Source organism: Aquarana catesbeiana, linkage group LG04, assembly GCF_042186555.1.
Source record: "Aquarana catesbeiana isolate 2022-GZ linkage group LG04, ASM4218655v1, whole genome shotgun sequence".
Classification (NCBI taxonomy): domain Eukaryota; kingdom Metazoa; phylum Chordata; class Amphibia; order Anura; family Ranidae; genus Aquarana; species Aquarana catesbeiana.
The window spans coordinates 610504816-610528738 of NC_133327.1; the positions used below are offsets into that span (position 1 = coordinate 610504816).

At 43.8% G+C, this 23923-nt stretch overlaps 1 protein-coding gene across 2 annotated transcripts in view; it reads right to left on the reverse strand.

Moving 5' to 3' along the window:
* Positions 1-23923, reverse strand: part of NDUFAF5 (NADH:ubiquinone oxidoreductase complex assembly factor 5) — a 74659-nt gene that overhangs the window by 37635 nt on the left and 13101 nt on the right. For both annotated transcript variants that reach the window (XM_073628252.1, XM_073628254.1), the window contains exons 4-6: positions 22955-23018; positions 225-272; positions 14-117 (exon numbers count right to left, since the gene is read on the reverse strand). In XM_073628252.1, coding sequence (XP_073484353.1) covers positions 14-117; positions 225-272; positions 22955-23018 — 216 coding nt within the window. The remainder of the gene's footprint in view (positions 1-13; positions 118-224; positions 273-22954; positions 23019-23923) is intronic.

Consider the following 23923-nt stretch of genomic DNA (forward strand, 5'->3'; position numbering starts at 1 on the left):
AAAGCATCAAAACCTTAAACTGCTGACAACAAGGTCAAATGTGTTATCTTGAAATGGCAGAAATTCCTCATCTGCAACAACTTTGACTGTTGGAATTTCAGAAACTGCAGATCCTTTCTAGAGATAAAGAGAAGAATCGCACAAATAACGGTTTATTACATAAAAAAGTAACCTGTGTGGGTTCTATTAAAAGTACATTAGCACAGACTAGACATACATCTTACCAGAGCCGCCTCGCTCACGTCTGCTTGAACAAATCTTTCCACGGTTTCCTAGACATAAAAATTGTACAAGTAAATCTTTTGGTAAGATTTGATGAGATATCACATCTCTAACAATATACGGGCTTACTTAGAAACCATTGCAAACTCCTGGGCATGAGCAGTAACATACAGAGCAACTATAAGGATTGTAAACAGGCTTTTTCAGCAAAGAATTTAAAGTATATGTAAAATTGATAAAATAGCCCATTCAGTTTAAAATAGAAATGAAAGGCAAAACATTTGTGTATAGATAAAAAAAAGTCACTTTGGAACAGGAAAGGATCATCCCCAAACTGTTCCCACAAAGTTGGGAGCATGAAAATGTGCAAAATGTCTTGGTATGCTGATGCCTTAGGAGTTCCCTTCACTGGAACTAAAGGGGCCAAGCCCAACCCCTGAAAAACAACCCCACACCATAATCTCCCTTCCACCTGGCTAATAGCTCAGGACTTGAAATTTTGAACCCCGATTTGGACCAGTGCACAAAGCAAGGTCCATAAAGACATGGATGAGCGAGTTTGGGGTAGAGGAACTTGATTGGCCTGCACAGAGTTCTGACCTCAACCCGATAGAACACCTTTGGGATGAATTAAAGCGGAGACTGTGAGCCAGACCATCTCATCCACATCAGTGCCTGACCTCACAAATGCGCTTCTGGAAGAATGGTCAAACATTCCCATAGACACACTCCTAAACCTTGTGGAAAGCCTTCCCAGAAGAGTTGAAGCTGGTATAGCTGCAAACATTGGGCCAACTCAATATTGAACCCTACGGACTAAGACTGGGATACCATTACAGTTCATGTGTGTGTAAAGACAGGCATCCCAATACTTTTGACAATCTAGTGTTTAAGCAGGGTTCAAAATTTCAAGTCCTGAGCTACTAGCCAGGTCTCAAGGGTTACTCGCCAGCAGTTGCCCCACCCAACCCTTACCCTGCCCCGCCCCTAATCACGCCATCATAAATTATCATGAAATGACACTTAAATGTTTTATGCAGAATTAAGTTACAAAAATACATTTTAACAACAACTTTATCAGTTCCCCTCAGCACAGCCTCACCAGTGCCCATCAAAGCAGGCTCACCTGTGCCCATCACTGCAGCCTCACCGTGCCCCCATCGCAGCCTCACCGTGCCCCCATCGCAGCCTCACCGTGCCCCACATTGCAGCCTCACTTTGCCCCCATTGTAGCCTGACTGTGCCCCACATTTCAGCCTCACTGTGTGTTCTCCATGTCATCTGGTAATCTTCTACCCTACTGGCAGCAAATATACCACTTACTAATGATAACTTTGGGCTTTGACTTACTGTACCTGCCTAAACTTCACCTATTTGCACTAATAACTACCCATGTAATAGATGAATATCTCAAACAGATAATCCCCTTGCTACTTCAGAAAGGTAATCATAGTAAAGTGGAAGGAAATCACAGGTTGGATGTAAAGACGGTATTATTACTGACATTCTGTCAGGGCTGTGCTCAGCCCTTCTTTCTCTGAGCTGGCCGCTCAGCTGTCAGCTAATTGCCAGCTCCCATCTCTCTCCACACACGCTATACACACCACATGTGCGGCGCTCTTTTGAGCGCTGCCGCGCTTGGCGTTTTCCATCAGCGGCATATAGGGGTGGCATTGGCGCCAAACGCCGTGAGACTTGGTCTCTCGGCTACAGGCGCCTCCCCTCCATTTTCCTGCACGCCAGCGTGGCGTTTGCGAGTGATTGGCGTGCACGCCCTTATGTGTCCCATTTGGGGTCGGCACTTCACACAGGTTGGTCATCCCTCCACACACTGCCAGCACCCAGCACTTTACTTCATCGTTTCACATTTCTCTGCACTAGGTAAGGTATCCAAGATAATGCACTAACATTTTTCGCACCTCATATTTTTTTTTTTTTGTTATTTCAGATTTGTATATTACACATTACAATTGATCTAATTGGTTTAGTTTTCACTGTTCACCATCACTGACACGGGTGCAATACCCTGCCTTTATATTGCCCATATTTTCATACCAATATATTTTTTTTTTCCACACGTCCTTTCATTCACTTTTACATTTATTCCAGAAACCCCCCCAAAATATTTTTTATCACCCATATAACCCCCAGGGACCACCACCCTTTGGAGTTCCGTCCACCCCCCCGTTTTGACATGTGGGGGGGGGCCGTGTGCGCCAGTTGCTGGCACAGCTCCCGGAAAAGATGCCCCTTCGGGGAGCCATCAGCTCTCACTACTGCACTCCTACTGCATGGTAGCTGTGAGTATATTCATAACCAGGGGTTATTCCCAAGTTATATACATTTTTATATTTTTCTATACTGTATAAGCATTGACCTTGAAACTTATAATGTTTTATTTTCAGCTAACACACATTGTCGCTCCTGAAGAGTGGATATAAATACTCCACGAAACGCGTAGAGCCTCTGTATGTGTAATGTGTAATACCATCTTATGTAATACAGATGAATCATGAACCCTTGTACATGCAATGTGTAATACCGATATAATGCAAATATATGCAATAAATTATGAATTTTTGTGACCCATGGACCTATTTTTACGGAAGATTTTATCATGCTTTATAAAATATATAATTTCCTGACCCCTCACTATCGACTGCGCGCTTCATATAAGGTCCCGCCTTTTTTCCTTTATCTCTCTCCACAGTTACCCAGCTGTTGATGATCCTGCTCGTCAGTCCTGCCTACTTAAGCCGTCCTGTATAGAGGAGCTCTGCCTTCTCCTTGGTCACATCACAAGAAACTATCTCCTACGTTACTGTTTAAAGACTGGCTTTGCTGACATCACTTCTGGCTCCAGATCCTGCTTGCTGTTCCACTACTTTGATCCCTGACTTCTGGCTTGGCTGACTATCCGTTCCGGTTACTGAACTTTGGCTATGTTTTGACTATGTTTGTTCTTTTTACTTTTATTATTAAACAAGTGTGATTTAACTGTACTTCTGTCTCAGTCTGATATTTTGGTTTCTGACACATTCTAGCTAAATACAGTCAACTTGGGCAAAACAATGGCTTAGTGGTTATCACTTGCAGTACTGGGGTCCTTGAGTCGCATCCCAAACAGGACACTATCTGTATGGAATTTTCAGGTTCTCCCTGTGCTTGCGTGGGTTTCCACCAGGTACTCTTGATGTGATACAGTAAGTACTGCACAGTAAATTGTCAATGCTATATAAGTACCTGTAATAATAGTAATAACTAATGAACATGAATCATGCACAAAAAAAATTTGAAAAAATGTGGTTCCGTGATTAACTGCAGTTCCAAACCCAATATAAGTCTGATGACCCGCATAATTTTTATTGAGTTATGCTGAAAGTGTACTACATAGTTGGACCTTTTGAATTATAACTGAGTTAAGCGGTAGGAGTGGGATAAGACCAGTAAGTATTAGAAAGGGATAATCTGTGAAATTAGCAAATCAATACAGAAGCTTGTTTAATGTTCATTTGATTAGGTTGAAATTAGGGACGTACCGAAATTTCAGCCGCCGAAACATATCGGCCGAAAATGGTGTTTTCGGCGCATTCCTGAAATAAAAATCTTGCCGATAATGGGGCCGAAAATGGGGGCGGGGCCTGAGCGGGGGATTGTGGTGAAAGGTGCACTCGCCAGCATTCTACTATTTATTCCTTGGTCATTGTGCCTGTGTATTAAATATTGTATTTATTGATTGCATATGGTTAAGTACATATGTTAGCCAGTCAATGTGTTTAGCTTGACAGGAGCGCCGCTCTGATAAAATTTCATATCTGGTTGAATTTTCAAACAGTAACAAACTTTATCATATTCTAATGTCTCCTCTACCATGTCCGCAGTCTCTGACCATCTGCTGTAATATGTCCGCGGTCTCTGACCATCTCATGTACAATGTCTGCAGTCTCTGACCATCTCCTGTACTATGTCCGCAGTCTCTGACCATCTCCTGTACTATGTCTGCAGTCTCTGACCATCTGCTGTAATATGTCCGCAGTCTCTGACCATCTCATGTACCATGTCCGCAGTCTCTGACCATCTCATGTACAATGTCCGCAGTCTCTGACCATCTCATGTACAATGTCCGCAGTCTCTGACCATCTCCTGTACCATGTCTGCAGTCTCTGATCATCTCCTGTACTATGTCTGCAGTCTCTGATCATCTCCTGTACTATGTCCGCAGTCTCTGACCATCTCCTGTACTATGTCTGCAGTCTCTGACCATCTGCTGTAATATGTCCGCAGTCTCTGACCATCTCATGTACAATGTCTGCAGTCTCTGACCATCTCCTGTACCATGTCTGCAGTCTCTGACCATCTCCTGTACCATGTCTGCAGTCTCTGACCATCTCCTGTACTATGTCTGCAGTCTCTGATCATCTCCTGTACCATGTCTGCAGTCTCTGACCATCTATGTACTATGTCTGCAGTCTCTGATCATCTCCTGTACCATGCCCCCAGTCTCTGATCATCTCCTGTACCATGTCTGCAGTCTCTGACCATCTCCTATACCATGTCTGCAGTCTCTGACCGTCTCCTGTACCATGTCTGCAGTCTCTGACCGTCTCCTGTACCATGTCTGCAGTTTCTGACAGTCTCCTGTAACATGTCCGCAGTCTCTGATCATCTCCTGTACCATGTCCGCAGTCTCTGACAATCTCCTGTACCATGTCCCCAGTCTCTGACCATCTCCTGTATAAAAATATTTTTTAAAAACAGTCACTTTCGGTTTCGGTGCTGTTTCGGTATCGGTTTTCGGGATCAAGGAAGATTTATTTTCAGTATCGGTTTCGGCACCAAAAAACCCATTTGGTGCATCACTAGTTGAAGTGCACAGAATGTTCGGTTTTGCAAAGAAAAGAATAAAAAAAAAAAAAAAACATAAAAACTGAGAAACGCTGTCATAAGCATTAGTTCTCTGTAGTGAATTTACAGTAACTGTAATAAAGAGAATAGAGAATATTTCTTATTGCCAGTCTTATCTGTCCTTCATAGACATTTATGCCAAAGGCCCTTTACGATAAAATGAATCCATCAGACGTGGCATTTTAAACTTTTTTTTAAAAAGTACCTTGTAATAGTTCTGCCGTAACCCTAGTACACACAATGATAATATTGGACAAATGATCGTCCGTTGTTGGTTGCATGCTAGTCTCATATCGAAAATGAAGAGGTTACTACAGTTACGAAAATTCTCGTATGACAGAATACAACTTCGGTAGTGATGTAATGTGTTGTATTGTAATGTATTCTTTCGTTTTTCTGAGCATGCATGGTATTGGTCTTTCTTTTTTTCGGATGATTCTGTACCGATTAAACAAAAGTAGTATGATCTGGTATCGTAAGAGAAATGGTTTCGTGCTTGTTCAGATATTGTTGGATAAACTGTTGTGATCGGCTCTCGAAAGCTGTGTACCGACCAGTGGAGGAATTATCAGGGTCGCAGCAGTCGCACTTGCAACTTGGCAAAGAAAGATATCACCGCTCCAAGAGGACAGACAGAAAGTAAACCTCTCTCTCGGTTCGGAAGCCGTAGGTGCTGGCAATTGCTAGTAGCAATAAACAGGAACTGATTCTGGACAGCCGCACTCTTGAAAAATAGCCTTGTTTATTGGGAAAGTTCACATCAAAATCAAAGATGAAAATCACAGCAGTCAAAAGAGCTGACGTTTCGCACTAACATTAGTGCTTATTCATGCGGCTGTCCAGAATCACTTGCAACTTGGCCCTGGAGTTCTGCCACTTCAGGGGGGCCTACCCGTCCATCTGAGGTGCCCGCAGGGCCCCGCACCCATCTGCCAGTGTGAGGGGCTCGCCCGTTGACTGCTGAAGGGAGAGAAGGCAGAGCTGAGACTCTGGACCACCCCGCCTATCCAAAGAGAATGTAGGGAGGCAGGGGCAGATACTGAAAAAGAAAGTCAGCTGACCAGCTGACACCAATCGAGTGAAGGGGGAGGAGCTCTCCCCTCTGCGACTGTGAGGAATCCTCATGGGGCAAAGGCATCCCTGGAGATACGGTGATGGAATTCTGAGGAGGAATCGATTGATTGAAGTGACAAATTGCCAGTGCAATTGATTCCAACCTCCAACACCTCTGCCTCTTACTAATCCCATCCCCCCACCACCACCGCAAATCTCATCCCTACCCCCCCATCACCTCTACAACAGAGGTGATGGGGGGATAAGGATGAGATCGTGGTAGGGGGATGGGATCAGTAAGAGGCAGAGGTGGTGGTGGGAGAGGATGGCACCACCACTGCCACTAATGCCACCCCTCCCTCAACATCACAGCTGCCACCTCCCCACTTCAACACCACCACTGCCACCTCCCCACTTTAACACCACTGCTGCCACCTCCCCCCTTTAACACCACCGCTGCCACACCCCCACAACACCACCGTTGCCACCCCCCTCAACACCACTGCTGTAACACCCCAACCCCCCCCCCCCACCCCCCAAGAAATGTTTTACTTTGTTGTACAGTGAAAAAAAAAAAGTATCAAAGCCATGCTTCTATGCTTCTTTTAGGGGCGGGGGGGGGGGGGGGGGCCTTCATTATTTCGTGCATCGGGGCCCTGAAGTTTCTAGTTACGCCTCTGGTACCAACGATCAGATTATCATACGATCACTCTGAAAGCAATTTTTGTAATCCAATTTTCTGATCGTTTGTACTGTAAGATACATTAGTACATTGGACTAAGCATTAGAAGATGCCTGGAAATAACCCAGAAAATCACCTTGCCGGGCCTCTCAGACATTGCTTCAGAAAGAGTTTGATCCCCCCATCTCCTGGAATTAGACTTGTCCACCTACTTGAACGCTGTCCTATAACAGTGTCCATAATAACTAATGAAGTGCTATCACTGGATGGGAACAAGTTAACCCCAAAGCTAGCCATACACTGGCTGTATTTCGGCCACTTTGGCAGGGACCATTCCGATCAGTCCGTGGCAGTCCCCGCTCAAGGGAAGTCAGTCATTTGATTGACTTCCACTGAAGGGGCATATTGGAAAATTCTTGGCTGCAGCCACTAATCTGTGTCTTCTGACAACAGCAGGTGCAGCTGTCAGAACACTGACATGTTCCAGCAGGGGCGAATCCTCTATATAGTTTGGGTGGATGAAGAAAAATTTACTAGTATTTTTTTCCTTTAACCTACTGGCTAAAAAAAAAAAAAAAAAAAAAAGTGTACAGCCAGCTTAAGTAAAGCTTGGTATACACTAATAATAAAACTGACCACTCCGGACAGAGTTGCTGTACTAATGATGAGCTGTTCTGTTTGGATAGGGGGACAGCCACCCCACCAGAACACTCCGATCATTGGCTGAGAGCACTGATCGGGAGCCGTTTGGCTGCAGGTTTTCAGCATTCTTGTCTGATAGAAGCCAGTCAAATGGCCGCCAGCTTTTGTTGGACCGGCTGCCATACACACAGGCCGGATTTTATTGAACCGGCCGATGCCGCCCGAAATTAGGCCTCTGTGTACAGGGCTTAAAACCCATAGCAAAGAAGTAAAACTAAACCAGGGAGGCATGCAGAAGAGGTTTTGCTGGCTAAAGAGTTAAACATTTTTACCTTGTGTTAAAAGTGTCTTACAGGTCTGTTTTAAATGCTGCTCCGCTATGTCTAGCATACCAATAGACTAATTCTATCTACAATATGTCAATGGACTAACCTTAAAGTAGAACTATAGGCAAAACTTTTTTTTCATTTTGGATCGAGCAAGGGAGGCTTATAACCCTTGTCAGATTTTTTTTCGCCATCTGTGTTCCATTGGGGAGATTTCCCTTCACTTCCTGTCCCAAAACCAAACAGGAAGTGAGAGGAAATCCCTGCAAATTAGGGGAATTCCTTGGAGACCCGAGGTGACCAGAACTACTTTCCCCATTGGAAGATTTAAGCTCTATTACGTTTATGGGGACAACCCAAAATTTGGGATTTTCTTTTACTTTCACTTTCAATAAAAATAGTAAACAGGACAAATAGAGAGGGTGAATCTCCCTAACAGGGACACAGACAGCAATAAAAACTGACAAGCGTTCTAATCCCTCTCCACTCTATCCAAAACTAAAGAAAAAAGTTTTGCCTTTAGTTATACTTTAAGTATAATGGTGCAATGGAGGTATGGGGCAGCAGGTGAGGGCTAACAGCACAGTCTACTATCCAAATCTTATAAACAGACTTTTTCATATATAAAGAGAGTAATGTCACCAGCACACCAAGATCTCCAAAAATGAGTTCAAGGCTTTAATCAGCGATCACATCGTTACAGCAGAAAGCAAAGTTTCAGGGGCACGCAGGACCCCTTCATCAGGCACATGCCTACACGGCTCCAGCTGGTGATCGCTTCAGCATCCACTTACAAATCCAGCCATCTCTATAGGAATGTGTGCGTTGGAAATAGTGCATTGGAATTTTTCATATACAAAACATGTTTTGAATGACTGTATTACACCTCAGGGACAAAAGCTCCAGCCAACGAGGACACTGCAATTGCCCCGAAACGCAATTGCTAAAAATCCCTACAAACAATAAACATACCTGTGATCCAGATTGAAGGTTTGCCCCTTCAACATGGAGTCCAGATATTGCTATACTTTCAATGGAATTAATCACTGCCTCTGAAGTCTGCAGATAGCATATTCCAACTTCGGTTTTCTTAAAGTTGAGCTCCACCCAAAAGGGGAGCTTCCTCTTTTGGGTGGAGCTCCGCTTTAAGGCCTCCTCCCTGGCTCCTGTTTGTAAAATGAAGTTTCTGGGGAGGAGGGGGGAGGGGATACCCATTTTTGACAGGTACTCGCTCCCACCTCCGCTGCAATCACTTTAGGCGATCGGAAGCAGAAGTTTTCCTTCCCCCCCTCCCTACTGAAATCTTCTGGGACACGACAGGTCCAAGAAGACTTGGGGACCAGTCACAGAGTGCAGCGCCGCTCACCCATGTGCAGTGGGCACTCAGGAGGACACAGGGAGAACTCAACTAAGGTGAGTACACCGTTGGATTGTGGGACAGGTGAATGGCTGTTTAGTAAAAGTCAGCAGCTGTAGTTTTTGTAGATGCTGACTTTTAGTTTTCACTTAAGAGACTGGAGCTCCGCTTTAACCTTTAAACTCCTCCTGGGTCAGTGATTCAAGGTACTGAAGCTAGGCGGCCAGCATGATAGTCAGGTAACTAACCTTTTTTAGTAGGTCAGCAATGGCATCCCAACCTGTTCTCTCATGACAGGATTACTTTAATCTCATGCAAGTCAAGCAAGTGATTTCAGCCATGCAATGATGGAGACTGGGAAGACATGCCAGGAGCTTTAGTTCTTCAAATATCCACTGTCCAGCTGCCCTTAGATACCTTTAACCACTTCAATACAGGGTACTTATACACCTTCTTGCCCAGACCAATTTTCAGCTTTCAGCGCTGTCGCACGTTGAATGACAATTGCGCGGTCATACAACACTGTACCCAAACTAAATTTTTATCCTTTTGTTCCCACACATAGAGCTTTCTTTTGGTGGTATATGATCACCTCTGGGATTTTTATTTTCTGCTAAACAAATAAAAAAGAAGTCTGAAAATTTTGAAAAAAAAAAAAATGTTTTTTTTTTGTTTCATTTACAAAACTTTGTAAATAAGTAAGTTTTCTCCTGCACCGATAAGGTGGCACTGATGGGCACCGATGAAGTGGCACTGATGAGGTGGCATTGATGGGCACTAATATGCGGCACTGATGGGGCACTAATAGGTGGCACTGATATGCGTCACGGATGGGCACTGATAGGTGGCATGGCTGGGCACTGATAGGTGGCACTGATGTACTGTAATGTATGTCACTGGATGCCAATCAGTGCCAAACAATGCCTGCCAATCAGTGATGCCCATTGTGGGCACTGATTGGCATCCATTGTGGGCAATGATTGGCATCCCTGGTGGTCTAGGGTGGCATACCTGGTGGTGAAATCCCTGGTGGTCCTAGTGGCGTTCCCGGTGGTCCAGTGTGGTCATCCTCGGGGGGGGGCTGCGCTGATAATCAATCAGCACAGACCGCCCCTGTCAGAGGAGCAGCCAACGGCTCTCCTCTACTCGCATCTGACAGACGCAAGAAAGGAAAAGCCCATCACCGGCTCTTCCTGTTTACACTTTGATCAGCCGTGACTGGACATGGCTGATCACATGGTAAAGAGTCTCCTTCAGAGACTCTTTACCTAGATCGGTGTTGTGGGGCGTCACACTGACACCCCGCAACAACAATCGCCTCGATGCGCGTCGCCACTCAATATCCTGAAGACATCTGGTCAGGGTTTGAAATCACTTTGCCTCCGTGATTTTGCTATATGGCGGGCAGCAAGTGGTTAAAGTGGCATTGGACTCAAAAAGTGAAGATTTGTTATGTTATAGGGAACATTTAGAAAAGTTAAAGGTGCCCAAGCATTCCCCTGAAAAATGTAATTTTTGTCTAAAAAAAAGCAGTGCACTTCCTGATATATGACGGTGCCTGCGCACTTCTGTATCTAGAGACTCATAGTTGTATATTTGCAGTGTGAGATCTGCCTTTGAATGGTAGTCTCAGGGGATTTCGAGTGAGATTTGGTGATGTCACAACTGTGCTGCTCACTTGGTCTCTCCTTGCTGGAGGCTCTGACATGTGGAAGCAAAGCCCTGCCTCTACCAAGATGGCCACCTCTATACAGACACAATGGAGAACAGGATATGATAAGTCAGTAATGGGGTACAATCAGCTGCAAGAAGGCCACAAGGAACACTGGTGACTAACGTATATACTCGAGTATAAGTCGAGTTTTTCAGCACATTTTTTTGTGCTGAAAGTGCCCCCCTCGACTTGTACTCGAGTCAAGCACTTTTCTGCAGCAAAAAATTTCATTTTCCGAACCAAATTTGGGGCCCCATATCTCAGGGCCACTTGGTGCTAGGAACCCCAAATTTGGTATGCAAACCCAGTGGAACTGGTACCACAACATAGCCAAAGCTGGTGTTTTCCTAGCCCCAAGTGGCCCTGAGATACGGGGCCCCAAAATCGGTTCGGAAAATGTCATTCTCTGCTGCAGAAAAGTGCTTGACATTTTCTGAACCGACTTTGGGGCCCCATATCTCAGGGCCACTTGGTGTTAGAAATCCCAGCTTTGGATATTTTATGGTTTGCACTGGGTTTGCACACCAAATTTGTGGTTCCTAGCACTAAGTGGCCCCGAGATACGGGGCCCCAAAGTCGGTCAACTGTGTCCATCTGCAGCAATGTCATTTCGGGACACTTTGGGTTCAGAGACCCCAAATTTTGGCTGCAGCTAGGGGGCATCTAGGAACACTTAACTACCGAGTTTGAAGTTCGGGGGACCTATGGCTGCAAATTGGCACAGTGAGGCTGCAAATGGGCATTGTTGACCCTCTTTTCCACTTACAGTAGCTGTGCATTTCTCACCCTCGTCTTATAGTCGGGTCAATAAGTTTTTCCCATTTTTTTGTGGTAAATTAGGGCCTCGACTTATACTCGAGTATATACGGTAATCATTTGCTCCCTGCCTGCCTTTTTTAGGGTACAGCTTTCAGAGTTCAGTTCCTTTTTTTTTTTTTTACAGTTGATATGGTGTTTTTTATTGAAAATGGTAGATTACATACAGAGTACAGACGTTCATGGTACAATAACAAAGGGGATACGGCAGAAAATGAAGTCAATAGAATACATGGTAGAAATACATAGCCATCATATAGCAAGAGGACTTTACACTTTCTCAGTAAACCCAGTGTATCCCGTCACATCCTCCCCCGCCCAGCATCAGAAGACCAACATATAATCAATGGTACATCATAATGAATCACATTCATCTGGTTTTTGTGTTGTGCGGGGGCTTCCGAGTTCATGCACAAATTATTCAACTGGTGCGTTACAAGTAGAGGCATTTTCCAACCAGGCACCCCATATTTTGCCATATTTGTTCGGGCATCCCCTGTGGGCATAGATTTCTTTTTTGTATGGGAGTACACCGTTAATGTTAGCTATCCATTCGCCCAGAGTTGGGGGAGCGGTTTGCATCCATTTTCTAGCTATCAACAATCTAGCTATAAATAACGTTTCTTGGAGAAATATCTTATGGTATTTGTCTGAGTCAGGGTCTGGAAACACCCCCAACAAACATTGTTTAGGGCATAATGTCAGTGGGGATCCCATCTTGTCATGTATAAATTTTACTATTTGGGCCCAAAAGTCCTGCACTGCTGGACATAGCCAGAGGAGATGAAAGAAAGTGCTGGAGGGGTTATTACATCGGGGACAATTTGGGTTATGGTTGGGTTTGTATTTGTTTATACGCCGAGGTGTCAGATAGGATCTGTGTAGAACATATAGGTGTGTGAGGCGATCTGACAATTTGGTGGAAACTTTTTTACAGGTCTCGAGGGCATCCTCCCATTCATCATCTTCCAGCTCCCCCACGTCCAGTTCAGTTCCTTTTTTAACTGGTTCCCAATCACTATGCATGTACATATAACTCCTCATTGGTGATGCCAGGATCGAAATTCAGAATGCAAATTATTGGAGCCAAGGTGTATTGAAATTCTTGAAGTGTATTTTTTCCCCTAACAATGTCTGTTTGATAAATCGCACAAATATCATGTGACATAAAAAAATTGCAGCAACCTTCTTTTTATTCTCCAGGTCTTTTGCTTTCAGAAAATATATGTTTTGGGGTTCTAACTATTTTTTTAGCAAAAAAAATTGCAGATTTTTACTTGTATGGGAGAAATGTGAGAATTGGTCTGGTAAGCAATCGGTTAATATAGAACGCATTGTCGCGTTCCCAGCAAATCAAAGCCCAAACTGCTTTTCAAGGCCCTCAATTGGCCTCCTGACACTTGCTTTTTCAACCTAAAATGTATTACAAAGAAAAATGTTGTATTAAAATATGAAAATGACAGGAAGCATATTTTTTGCCTTGCCGCTCAGTCCTGTTATTCCTGAATAGCTAGCTGGCGTGCAGACATTAAATAGTGCTGTTTATTCACCGCTAAACTACAACAATTTGATGTATGGAAAGAAGGCCAGCAGATGGTAAATGATATGCAACCAACATTAATGCAAAGCTATGCACACCAGTATTACTATGGGCCGCTGGAGCTCCGAGGCAATGCAAAAAATGATTCCAAAAGTAAATCTGGGGGGGGGGGGCACCGAAGGAAAAATAAAATCTAAATGTAAAACAAGAAATGGCATGTTTATAAAGTACGTGCCAGGGCTGAATTTACGTTGTAAATTATGTCAGCCCTTAAAACACAAAAATATTACTATGCTGCATAACTGCTGTGTCAACAGAGTGAAATTGAAGCTCAGCGGTGGAGCGGTTTAGCACCCGTGACAGGGATGACTTGGCGTCCGCACCGAACTGCTACGGCAAAATGGTTTCCATAAATAAATGTGGAACTCTATTGCGTGAATAGCAAGGTGATATCATTCTCCTTGTTTTCAGGTGAAATTTGCCAATCATGCCATGAATCTGCTCTGAACTCTACGGGTGACTACCGTGTCTCCTACATGCCAAATGCAATCCCTCTCGTTTATAACGCCAGTAAAAACGTCAAGGGTCTCTGAGAACAGCTTGTCTCCAGCATTTAGGGATGGATTAGACCATACACAGCAGCCAGCGAGTGGGTGTATATTCATTCGACATCTGTGACAGGATCCGCAGCTACTTCCTAGCAGAGCTATAGATTATAATGGCAGGTAGGGGAACATTCCGCCTCCTAAGCCTGTCCTGTTTACACATTCTTAACCCTTTCATGACGAAGGCGAAACAAATCTTACACCCCTTACACACCATCGGACTTTCCGACAACAAGACCATGGAATTTTGTTGTTGTTGGCTCCAACTTGTCTTGCATACACACGGTCACACAAATGTTGGCCAACAATTACGATTGTGAGAACAAGACGTACGACGAGCCGAGAAAAAGGAAGTTCAATAGCCAGTGCAGTTCCTTCTGCTTGATTCCGAGCATGTGTGAACTTTTGTGCGTCGGACGTGTGTACACACGATCGGAAATTCCGACAACAAAGTTTTTTTTGTTGGAAAATTTGAGAACCTGCTAGCCAACATTTGTTGGCGGAAAGTCCGACACCAAATGTTTGATGGAGCATACACATGGTCGGACTTTCAGCCAACAAGCTCATATTCAACATTTGTTGTTGGAAAATCCGATCATGTGTACGGGGCATAACACCTGAAACCACTTTTACACATTTGATATGCGTTAGTAAAACTTTACATATTATCACAACTACTAAGACCCCTTTCACCAGGGCCACATTTGCGGTAAAGCGTCACTCGTTTTAGCGGCGCTTTACCGCTGTTTCAGTGGCGCTTTTCGGCCGCTAGTGGGGCGTTTTTAACCCCAAAGTAGGGGTTAAAAACTCCCATGTTGCGGTGCTTCTGAAGTGCTTTTCATTCCAATGGGCAGGGCGTTTTGGAAGCTCTAAATACAGTGCTCCCAACCCGCCCCAAAGATGCTGCTTGCAGGACTTTTCGGAACGTCCCGCAAGCGCACCGCCCCAGTGTGAAAAGTCACACTTGAATGAATGGGAAGCGTTTTTTAGGCGCTTAGCAGAGGCTATTTCCAACGCTAAAATGCCTGAAAACCACCCCAGCGTGAAAGGGGTCTTAGTGCCGGTGTCTTATCGAATTCAGTCCCCTATCATATAGTGTCCTCCCTGTACTGCGCAGGCGCAGTACGGAGGACAAAAGAGACGCCGAAAGTCTCCGAAGTTCAACAGCTGATCGTCAGCTGTACACGGCGCCTGCGCATTTATTCTTACCCTATGTCCAGGATCATTCCCTACTATCCAAGTGGACATAGAGTTAGAATAAATATTTGCCGAGCGCAGCGAGGCCGTGCCCGAAGCGTGGCGAGCGAAGCGAGCCCGCGAGGGGCCCTCTTACACTGCCATCGCTAACAGGTGCCCGAGCGCCGTGTACAGCTGATGGTCAGCTGATCAACTTCGGCCATGTTCGGCATCTCCTGCTCCTCCGTACTGCGCAGGCGCTGCGCCTGCGCAGTACGAGGCGGACACTATCTGATACGAGGACAGTATATGGCAGAACACCGGTTCACACAGCGGCGGCTTCAAAGTTGTCCGACTCTGAAGCCGCCCCGTACAATATGACTTCAGCGAGGCATGCAAAACAACTTCTGTATAGAAGTCAATGCAAGCCGCTCCGAAGTCGCCCTAAAGTAGTACAGGAACCTTTTTCTAAGTCGGAGCGACTTTTTATATTTTATATTTATTAATTAAAATGATTTACAACTTTTTTTGTTTACAATCTTCTCTAGGAAAGAGAAACAAAGTATCTTTTTCTCCATTTAAAGTGAAACTTTAGTTAGAAAATTAAAGGAGAAGTACTGCCAAAGCTTGTTTGGTTGTACTTCTCCTGTGAATCACAGGAGTGCAGTACGTTCTGTACTCCTGTGACCCGTTTTCAGCAGACAGCGCGCTGAAACCCGGTGTCGGCTGACTTCACAGAGCCGGTTCAGGCTCAGGAAAGATCGCGACCATATGGTCAGGATCCACCCACATGCCTGGAGCGCATCCAGCACCTCAGCGAGCCACTGAGAGCCTGAGCCGGCCGCTCCCGTCCCCTCCACAGCCCAGGGATTCAGTGAGCGTGGTGGGGCAGAGCAGAGGCTGGTGACTGACAGTCACCAGCTCTCTGCTCAGGGAGCTCTGAGAACCGACCAATGGGCGGTGTTTGATCGCTCGGCTCTCAGTCTTAGAGCCAGCGGGGGACAGATGCATCATCGGACTGATGCTGCATCCATCATTGGTAAAGCATTGAAAATAAGTGTCTATGCTGTTTAAAATCCAATAATACACTGTCTCACCCTGCTCTGTACATGCTCAGCTGCTCTCCTCTTTTAAACAGCACAGGCATTTTTAGGCACTGCTGAACTTGTAGAGGCCAATCTGTTGACAGCATTAATGCAGAATAAAACCCTCCTATCCTTTACAGCCAAGGAAGTGGCTTCTGTTTGATCTGCAACTGCCATGGTGGTGTGATCAGTTATGATACCAGCCATTTGATGGTTTGACACTTTGGTTGAGGACACAAGCAAATGGGACAGTTAGCAATCCCATCCTTCCAGGAATGTAACTGTTTTTGAAACGGTTAAATCGATGGGTTTAGTCCGCTTTATGATTTACTGCTGTTCAGGGGCTCTGGGCTTCAGCAAAATGGCAGCCCTCAACAATAAGAAACTGGAGCAATGCTGGGGGCAATTTACAACACACACTAATATTGATAGAATAATTATTAATGTGGAATGTATGTTCCTTGCTAAAGAACATTATTTTTCAGCACGTCGTTGGGGTAAAGTTGCACTTTAAAGTGGTTTTAAACCCTTTACAACCACTTTAACCTACAGGCAAGCCTAGATTAAGGCTTATCTGTAGGTGCTTGAAATATCTCCCAGACCTGCACGGTCTAGGAGATATTTGCAAATCGCAGTAGGGCGAATTCTTCTGCGCATGCGCCAGAGTTAGAAAGGGCACGCTATGCCGTTTCTAGCTCGGGTCACGTCGTTAAAGGCGGCTCCCGCACGCATGCGCGATAGTGATGTCATGCGACTCCGGCCAGTCACAGAGCCGGAGATCGCAGCCCCGGAAGGAAGAGGGGTGAAGAATGGACGATCGCTACTGGTGAGGAAGACAGGGACATCGCGGTCTTCTCCTGCAGGTAAGTGTCACATAATGGGCTACTATGCGATTTCCTCACTGGCAGCAAGCGTCCATTCTTCACCCCTCTTCCTTCCGGGGCTGCGAACTCTGGCTCTGTGACTGACCGGAGTCACGTGACGTCATGCGCGCGGGAGCCTCCAGTCACGGCATGACCCCAGCTTGAAACGTGCACTCTTTCAAGAGTGCACATGCATGCACAGAAGAACTCATCGTATGGGGAAATAGTAAATATCTCCTAATCCGTGTAGGTTTAGGAGATATTTCAAGCACCTACAGGTAAGCCTTAATCTAGGCTTACATGTAGGTGAAAGTGGTCTGTAAGGGTTTATGGTTGTAAAGGTCTGTTTTTCTTTTTGTTTGTTTTTTATAACAAACACGTCACACTTATCTCCGATGTGCAGTTGATTTTGTACAGAGTGGCCCCGATCCTCCTCTTCTGGGGTCCCTCTGCAGCGCTGGGGGCTCCTCCTCTTCTCAAGTGCCACGTCGGAGAATCGCTCTCCTTCGTGTACACCTGTGCGGGCATGCTCCTGTATCCTGCTGCTGCGTTCATAGACAGAGAGCAGGACTCGCCCCTCAACGCCTGCATCATTGGATTTGATTGACAGCAGCGGAAGCCAATGGCTGCGCTGCTATCAACCTATCCAATCAGGACACAAGACACTGACCAGAGCTGGTGTGCTCGTTCCTGTCATGGAAATTATGGGGCTCAGGTAAGTTTTAAAAATTTTTTTTATTTTCCTTGCATGTCCCCCTTAGATCTACAGCGACTTTCAGTGCACTTGAAGTGCAAAGTGGATTTGCCTTTCGTAAATAACCCCCTGTGTTATGATTGGTTGTCAGGCACATATGCAGAGATTCACAAGGTCAGTCAGCAATGACTGAAAAACTTCTGCCACAACCAATCAACTTGCCAATACCGAAATAGATGGAAGTCTCAGGCCTGATTCACACCTATGCATTTTTAGTGCTTTTTGCATTTTGCAGATTTGCACTACAGAATGTGTTCCATAGGAAACCATCTTAAATGGACTGTAGTGCAAATCCGCAAAATGCAAAAAGCACTAAAAATGGCATAGGTGTGAATCAGGCCTTACTAAATCAATTAAATGGAGGGTGGGTGCTTTAGGATTCGTATTCAGTTTATTTTAGTTCAATAACGATTGAATGATCACAGCGATTCACGTGTGGCCACTTTTAGAGATGGCTTTTTAATGTGCTTCTTATAACAGCAGAACGTTCCACGATACTTTCCATACAGCAACAGTGACACCTACTGGTTCTGCCAGTGGTAAGGCATGACTGACTCATTGTACTAGTTGGGAGCTCAGATCAATATATGTATTCACTGCAAAACCAACGTTCAATAAAAACACTAAGCTTTCCCATCTGTTTACCCTGGAACAGTATAAACTGAACATGAGCATAGAAAGCTAAATGTGAAGGATCCCACAAACAGGCGGATGATTACCAAATACTATGCTAATACCATTACCGCTATAACTACAATGTAAAAGCTTTTTTTTTTTCCTTTTTAGTTTTGTAAAGAGTGCAGATGGATTAGAACCCGTCAGTTTTTACTGCTGTCTGTAGCTCCATTAGGGAGATTCATCCTCTCTATTTGTCCTGTTTACCATTATCATTGACAGTGAAAGTAAAATAAAATCACAAATTTTGGGTTGTCCCCAGAACAGTAATAGAGGGAAAATCTTCCAATGGGGACACTAATTCTGGTGATCTGGGGGGCCCCAAGGGATTGCCTTAAATTGTATAGATTTCCTCTCACTTCCTGTTTGGCTATGGGACAGGAAGTGAAGGGAATAGGACACAGATGGCAAAAAAGAAAAAACACAGGGGTTATAACCCTTCCTTACTTTATCCAAAGTGGAAAAAAAAGTTTTGCCTATAGTTCTAGTTTAAAGTGAACCTCATAGGTTTGTCAAGGCTCCCTTTTAGCACTGGAAGCTGCCATGTGATTATGCCAATGTGTGAAGCAACACTGTGTCCTGAAATAATGCAGCATTAGTCTCCAGCATTGAAGCAATGGCCGGACTGTGGCAAAAAAACAAAACAAAACAGGTTCCCTTTAACTGGTGAAAGATGCAATGGATTTGGTGCAATCTGATCATTTGTTCAGCCACTATGATCATACCATACTGTTGTAATTATGATGAAGAAATAATACATTTTATAATCTTCTGGCAGAGATGTTAAAATCGATTAGGCCTCAAGACAAGATAGATGGACTAAAGGTCTTTGTGAATTCATATGATTTCCAAGTTTTCAATGGATCAACCATTTTAAGATTATACAAACCTTGTGTTAAAACATATTTGTCTGAACAATAATGTCCCGTTTCACAAAACAAGAAGATATTTACCTGTCTTTGATGGTTAAATAAAAGTGACAAACACAGCCATAGAAAAAAGGGTTATACAGACTATTAACACATAAGAACCACCCTTGTCTAGCAAAACCCATTGTGTTAGATTTTAAGAGCTGTGTAGATAGCTAATCCATCTCTAAATACCCATTGAGTCTGTCTAAAGTTCATTTCAAATGGTGCAGTCAGTATTATGTTTAAAATACATGTGGTTATAAGGCATTCAGATTATATATATATTATATTCCAGGTCAGATACGATTAACATTTTAGTATCTACTGACCTAATGATAATTCTGTTATAAGGTAAAAATATAAATATTGTGATTTAGGTCAAATTATAAGTAGAATTAGAGTAGATGCCAATCAGTATTATGAAAGACATATGAATAGTGATTATAACTGTATATTCATCGGATATACCAGAATGATACATTTATCCATATAGATAATCATTTTATGTGATATTGATATATATATTAATATATATAACATGTGTCTTTCCTATATAGACCAAGACCAGTCGTTATAGGAGATATATATATATATATATAACAATTTATGTGATAATGATTAATCAAAATTATACTGAACATATTTTATATTAGACAGGTTACCAGAATACTTAACGATATATATATTCTTCTCACCAAAATACAAACAAATACACATTATGAAAATAGAACATTTTATTTAAAGCGGAGGTCCACTCTATGTAAAAATACATAAAAACGCTCCTTAAAATACATTAAAAAACATTTGTAAAAGAAAAAAAAAATTTTACTTACCAGAAATGCCTGTTGCTAGGCAGATTGTCCTAATCTGCCACTTCCTATTCCGCGGTGATCTTCATTCTTCTCCTCCTCGTTTTGTTTTCTGGGAAATTTGGGCACGGTGTCTTCTGGGACCTGTGTGTGTCACAGAAGACAGCCGCCCATTCACAAATCGCCGGGGACTCACGCATGCGCAGTAGGAAACAGGCAGTGAAGCTGCAAGGCTCCACTGCCTGTTTCCCTTAGTGAGGATGGCAGCGCCTGCACACGATGCAAGGGACTGATCGGCCTCGGGGGGCCGACATCGTGGGTGCCCTGGACAGGTAAGTGTCCTTATTAAAAGTCAGCAGCTACAGTTGTTTGTAGCTGCTGACTTTTAAAAAAAAAATTTACGGCTGGAACACCGCTTTAAAAGATAGTTCAGAACACATTTTTCTGCTCTCAGACGTGCCTAGTGGTTGAAGGTGATATTACCCGAAACTCACTAAAAAGTAAATTATTAGATTTTTTTAACCAATGGAAAAGAAGCCATACCTTTTGGGCTGAGCCTATTATAATTTTTATGATCTTATTGTCTGAGTATTTTACAATTGATAATTTTTTCTCCCAAATCAATAACCGCCTTGTAGATTTTTCTCTAAAGATTCAATTTTCAATATATATTTTTGATTTTGCATAGTTTCCATTTTATGACATAACAAACGTCTAATTTTATTTTACGCTGTTAACCATTTACTTACCTGCAGTATAGTAACGGTTGAATTTGTGAAATATAGACGTTCTGTCTAATTGTCATTTTACAAGGTTATTGATTCTACAGGGAAGTTTATCACTGTTGTATCACATCAAAGGTACTACACTGCAATTTAGCGGGTGTTTCAATTGATATTCAAAATTTTATGTAACGCAATTGGTATTTTAATTTTATGTAACGTTTGTTTATGTCAACCAATATATATATAACTATTTTGTAGGATTACATGTCTGGTGAAAAAAATTCATATTTTTAGACTGTGGTCATAATAGATTGAATCTGTATCTTAAAAATATCATTATTAAAAATTACTTAATCATAAATACTGTGCAGGAAAACCTTCCTTAATAAGCACAATATGTTTGCTGGGCACAGAAACCATACCTGGTCATTGGATATGGTACTGCACTGTCCTCTCTTAGGCTTGGTTCACACATGCAGCTGTTTCTACCACCCTCACAAAAGCAATCCGCAGTGGAGTTCAACCGCCTGAACGGCTTTGGTTTTTGTTCACTAGCCACTATTCAATACATCTTTGTTCTTCATGGATGAAAAAATGTAGTTATGTACACAAAGGTGGGCCAGGACTGAGTTAAAGTGATTGTAAGGTTTTGTTTTTTTAAATAACAAACATATCATACTTACCCCCACCGTGCAGCTCGTTTTGCACAGTGGCCCCGAACCTCGTCTTCTGGGGTCCCCCGGCGGCTCTCATGGCTCCTACCCACATCAGATAACCTCCTAGGAGAAGCGCTCTCCCAGGGGGGGTTACCTTGCGGGCGCGCTCCGGAGTTCATCATTCAGCATCCAAAGCCGCCGAATGTATGACTTGGCCACGCCCCCCATGTCATTGGATTTGATTGACAGCAGCAGGAGCCAATGACTGCGCTACTATCAATCTATCCAATCAGGACAGGAGACACTGGCCGGAGCTGGTGTGCTCGTTCCCGTCACGCAAATTACGGGGCTAATCTATTTATAGCAACCTCCCCAACACAAATTTCCAGCTGCTTTTATCTCCTGTCTTAGAGAACTTGTCAGAAGTTATGCTGATAGAAGAGGATTGGAGTAGCAGAAAGACACGGGACTCAGGGCTTTGGAGAAAGATAAGAAAACACTACAGATATATGTCCCCAGGTCAGAGTTCATGAATTGGGTTTACATCCACTTTAAACCGATGATGTCAACCCCTACACAATGCCTCTGCCTCCCACATTTCCTACCTTATAAAAAAAGGAAGAAACAGCTGACACCATGGCGGCTGCAGACCGATCTATGACACACCTATTTGTGAACTATTTCTCAATATAACCGAAAGAAGGCAGGGTGAGGGCAGGCAAACTTTAAAGTCAGAAGGTTTTTTTTATCCTAATGCATTATATGCATTAAGATAAAAAACCTTCTGTGTGCAGCAGCCCCTCTTAGCTCCCCTAACACCTACCTGAGCCCCATCTCGATCCAGCTATGTTGCACAAGAGTCTCAGCTGTCCGGGACTCTCTCTCCTCACTGGCTGAGACAGCAATGAGTCCCATTGGCTCCTACTGCTGTCAAAGTCAGTGAGCTAATGAGGAGAGAATGGGGGCAGGGCCGAACCGCGACTCAGTGTCTGAATGGACGCACATCGCAGTGGCTCGGCTCAAGTGCCCCCATAGCAAGCTGTTTGCTGTGGGGGCACTTAGCAGAAAGGGGGGAGCCAGGAGAGTTGGCTAGGGACCTAAGAAGAGGAGGATCGGGGCTGCTCTGTGCAAAACCACTGCACAGAGTATGTAAGTATAACATGTTTGTTATTTTTAAACCCAAAAAAAAACGAGTATCACTTTAAGTTGTGTTTTATTTTTACTTTATGTTTCTTTTAAAACCCAACTCCAGCCAAAATGTTTTTAATTTGACATACAGTTTTTATGTTAGGTTATCTCTATTAGATCTGACTGTCTAACCCTGGGTAGGTTGAATAGCTTATTCTTCCATTGTATGACTTCTCAGTGGTTTTATTCTTTTATTATTTATCTCTTTTTAGAAATAATATAAAGCTTTTGATTAAATGAAGACACGTACCTTTGTTAAATGATGTGATATATAACCTTTTCCACTGCCCAGATCTAAAGCAAAAGGAAATGTTCTGCAAAGGAAAGAATAGTAAATTAGTTATTAGGCCCCATTCACACCTCTTTTTTTTGGACTTTTTTAGGGCAGCCCATTTACTTGAACATGTGATAAAAGTGTCAGAGAAGCTCCTGCACCTTTTCAGGCGTAGAGCTTTGTGCAGTTTTTAAGCACACATTTGCCGAGCGTAAAACTGTGCGTCTGCTGGATGCATTTGGAGTGTCATTAAAGCGAAGTTCCAATTAAAAAAAAAATTAAAAGTCAGCAGCTACAAATACTGCAGCTGCTGAATTTTAATAATTGGACACTTACCTGTCCCAAGTTCCAGCGATGCGGGGGAATGAAGCCCCGCTTGTCTCCCCCTCCTCTCTGCGGCGCCGGCATCGTCACTGTGGGCGCCCGGCTGTGACTGGCCGGGCAATCATCTGGGACTTGTGACGTGTCCCAGGTGATTGCCGAGAGAGGGAGGAGGGAGAGGTGATCTCCCTTCCGGCGCCGCGGGAGGAAGTGGGAGCAGGAACCCTCTAAAAAGAGGGTCCCCCCCCCCCAAAAAAAATGACATGCCAAATGTGGCAAGTCAGGGGTCACCTTCCCTTAAAGCGGAAGTTCCATTTTTGGGTGGAACTCCGCTTTAAGAATGAATGGCATCGCAAGCGCAATGCGCGATTTTCACACTTCTGAAACTTGGCTCCCAGAACACACAGATGTGAATACAGACTTAACTCTGCTTAGAGCACTAACTAAACACGTTTCAAAATGCAATAGCCAGCAGTGAGAAATTCATCCGTCCACACTGTTTAGTGTGGATGAGGAATCTTTGGAAGAAAAACCATTATGCATATGGTCAGTTTAAAGGGTAAGTTCACCTTTTCAGGCAGAATTTCACTTTTCATAATAAATAGAAAGCCTTTTCTGATGAAT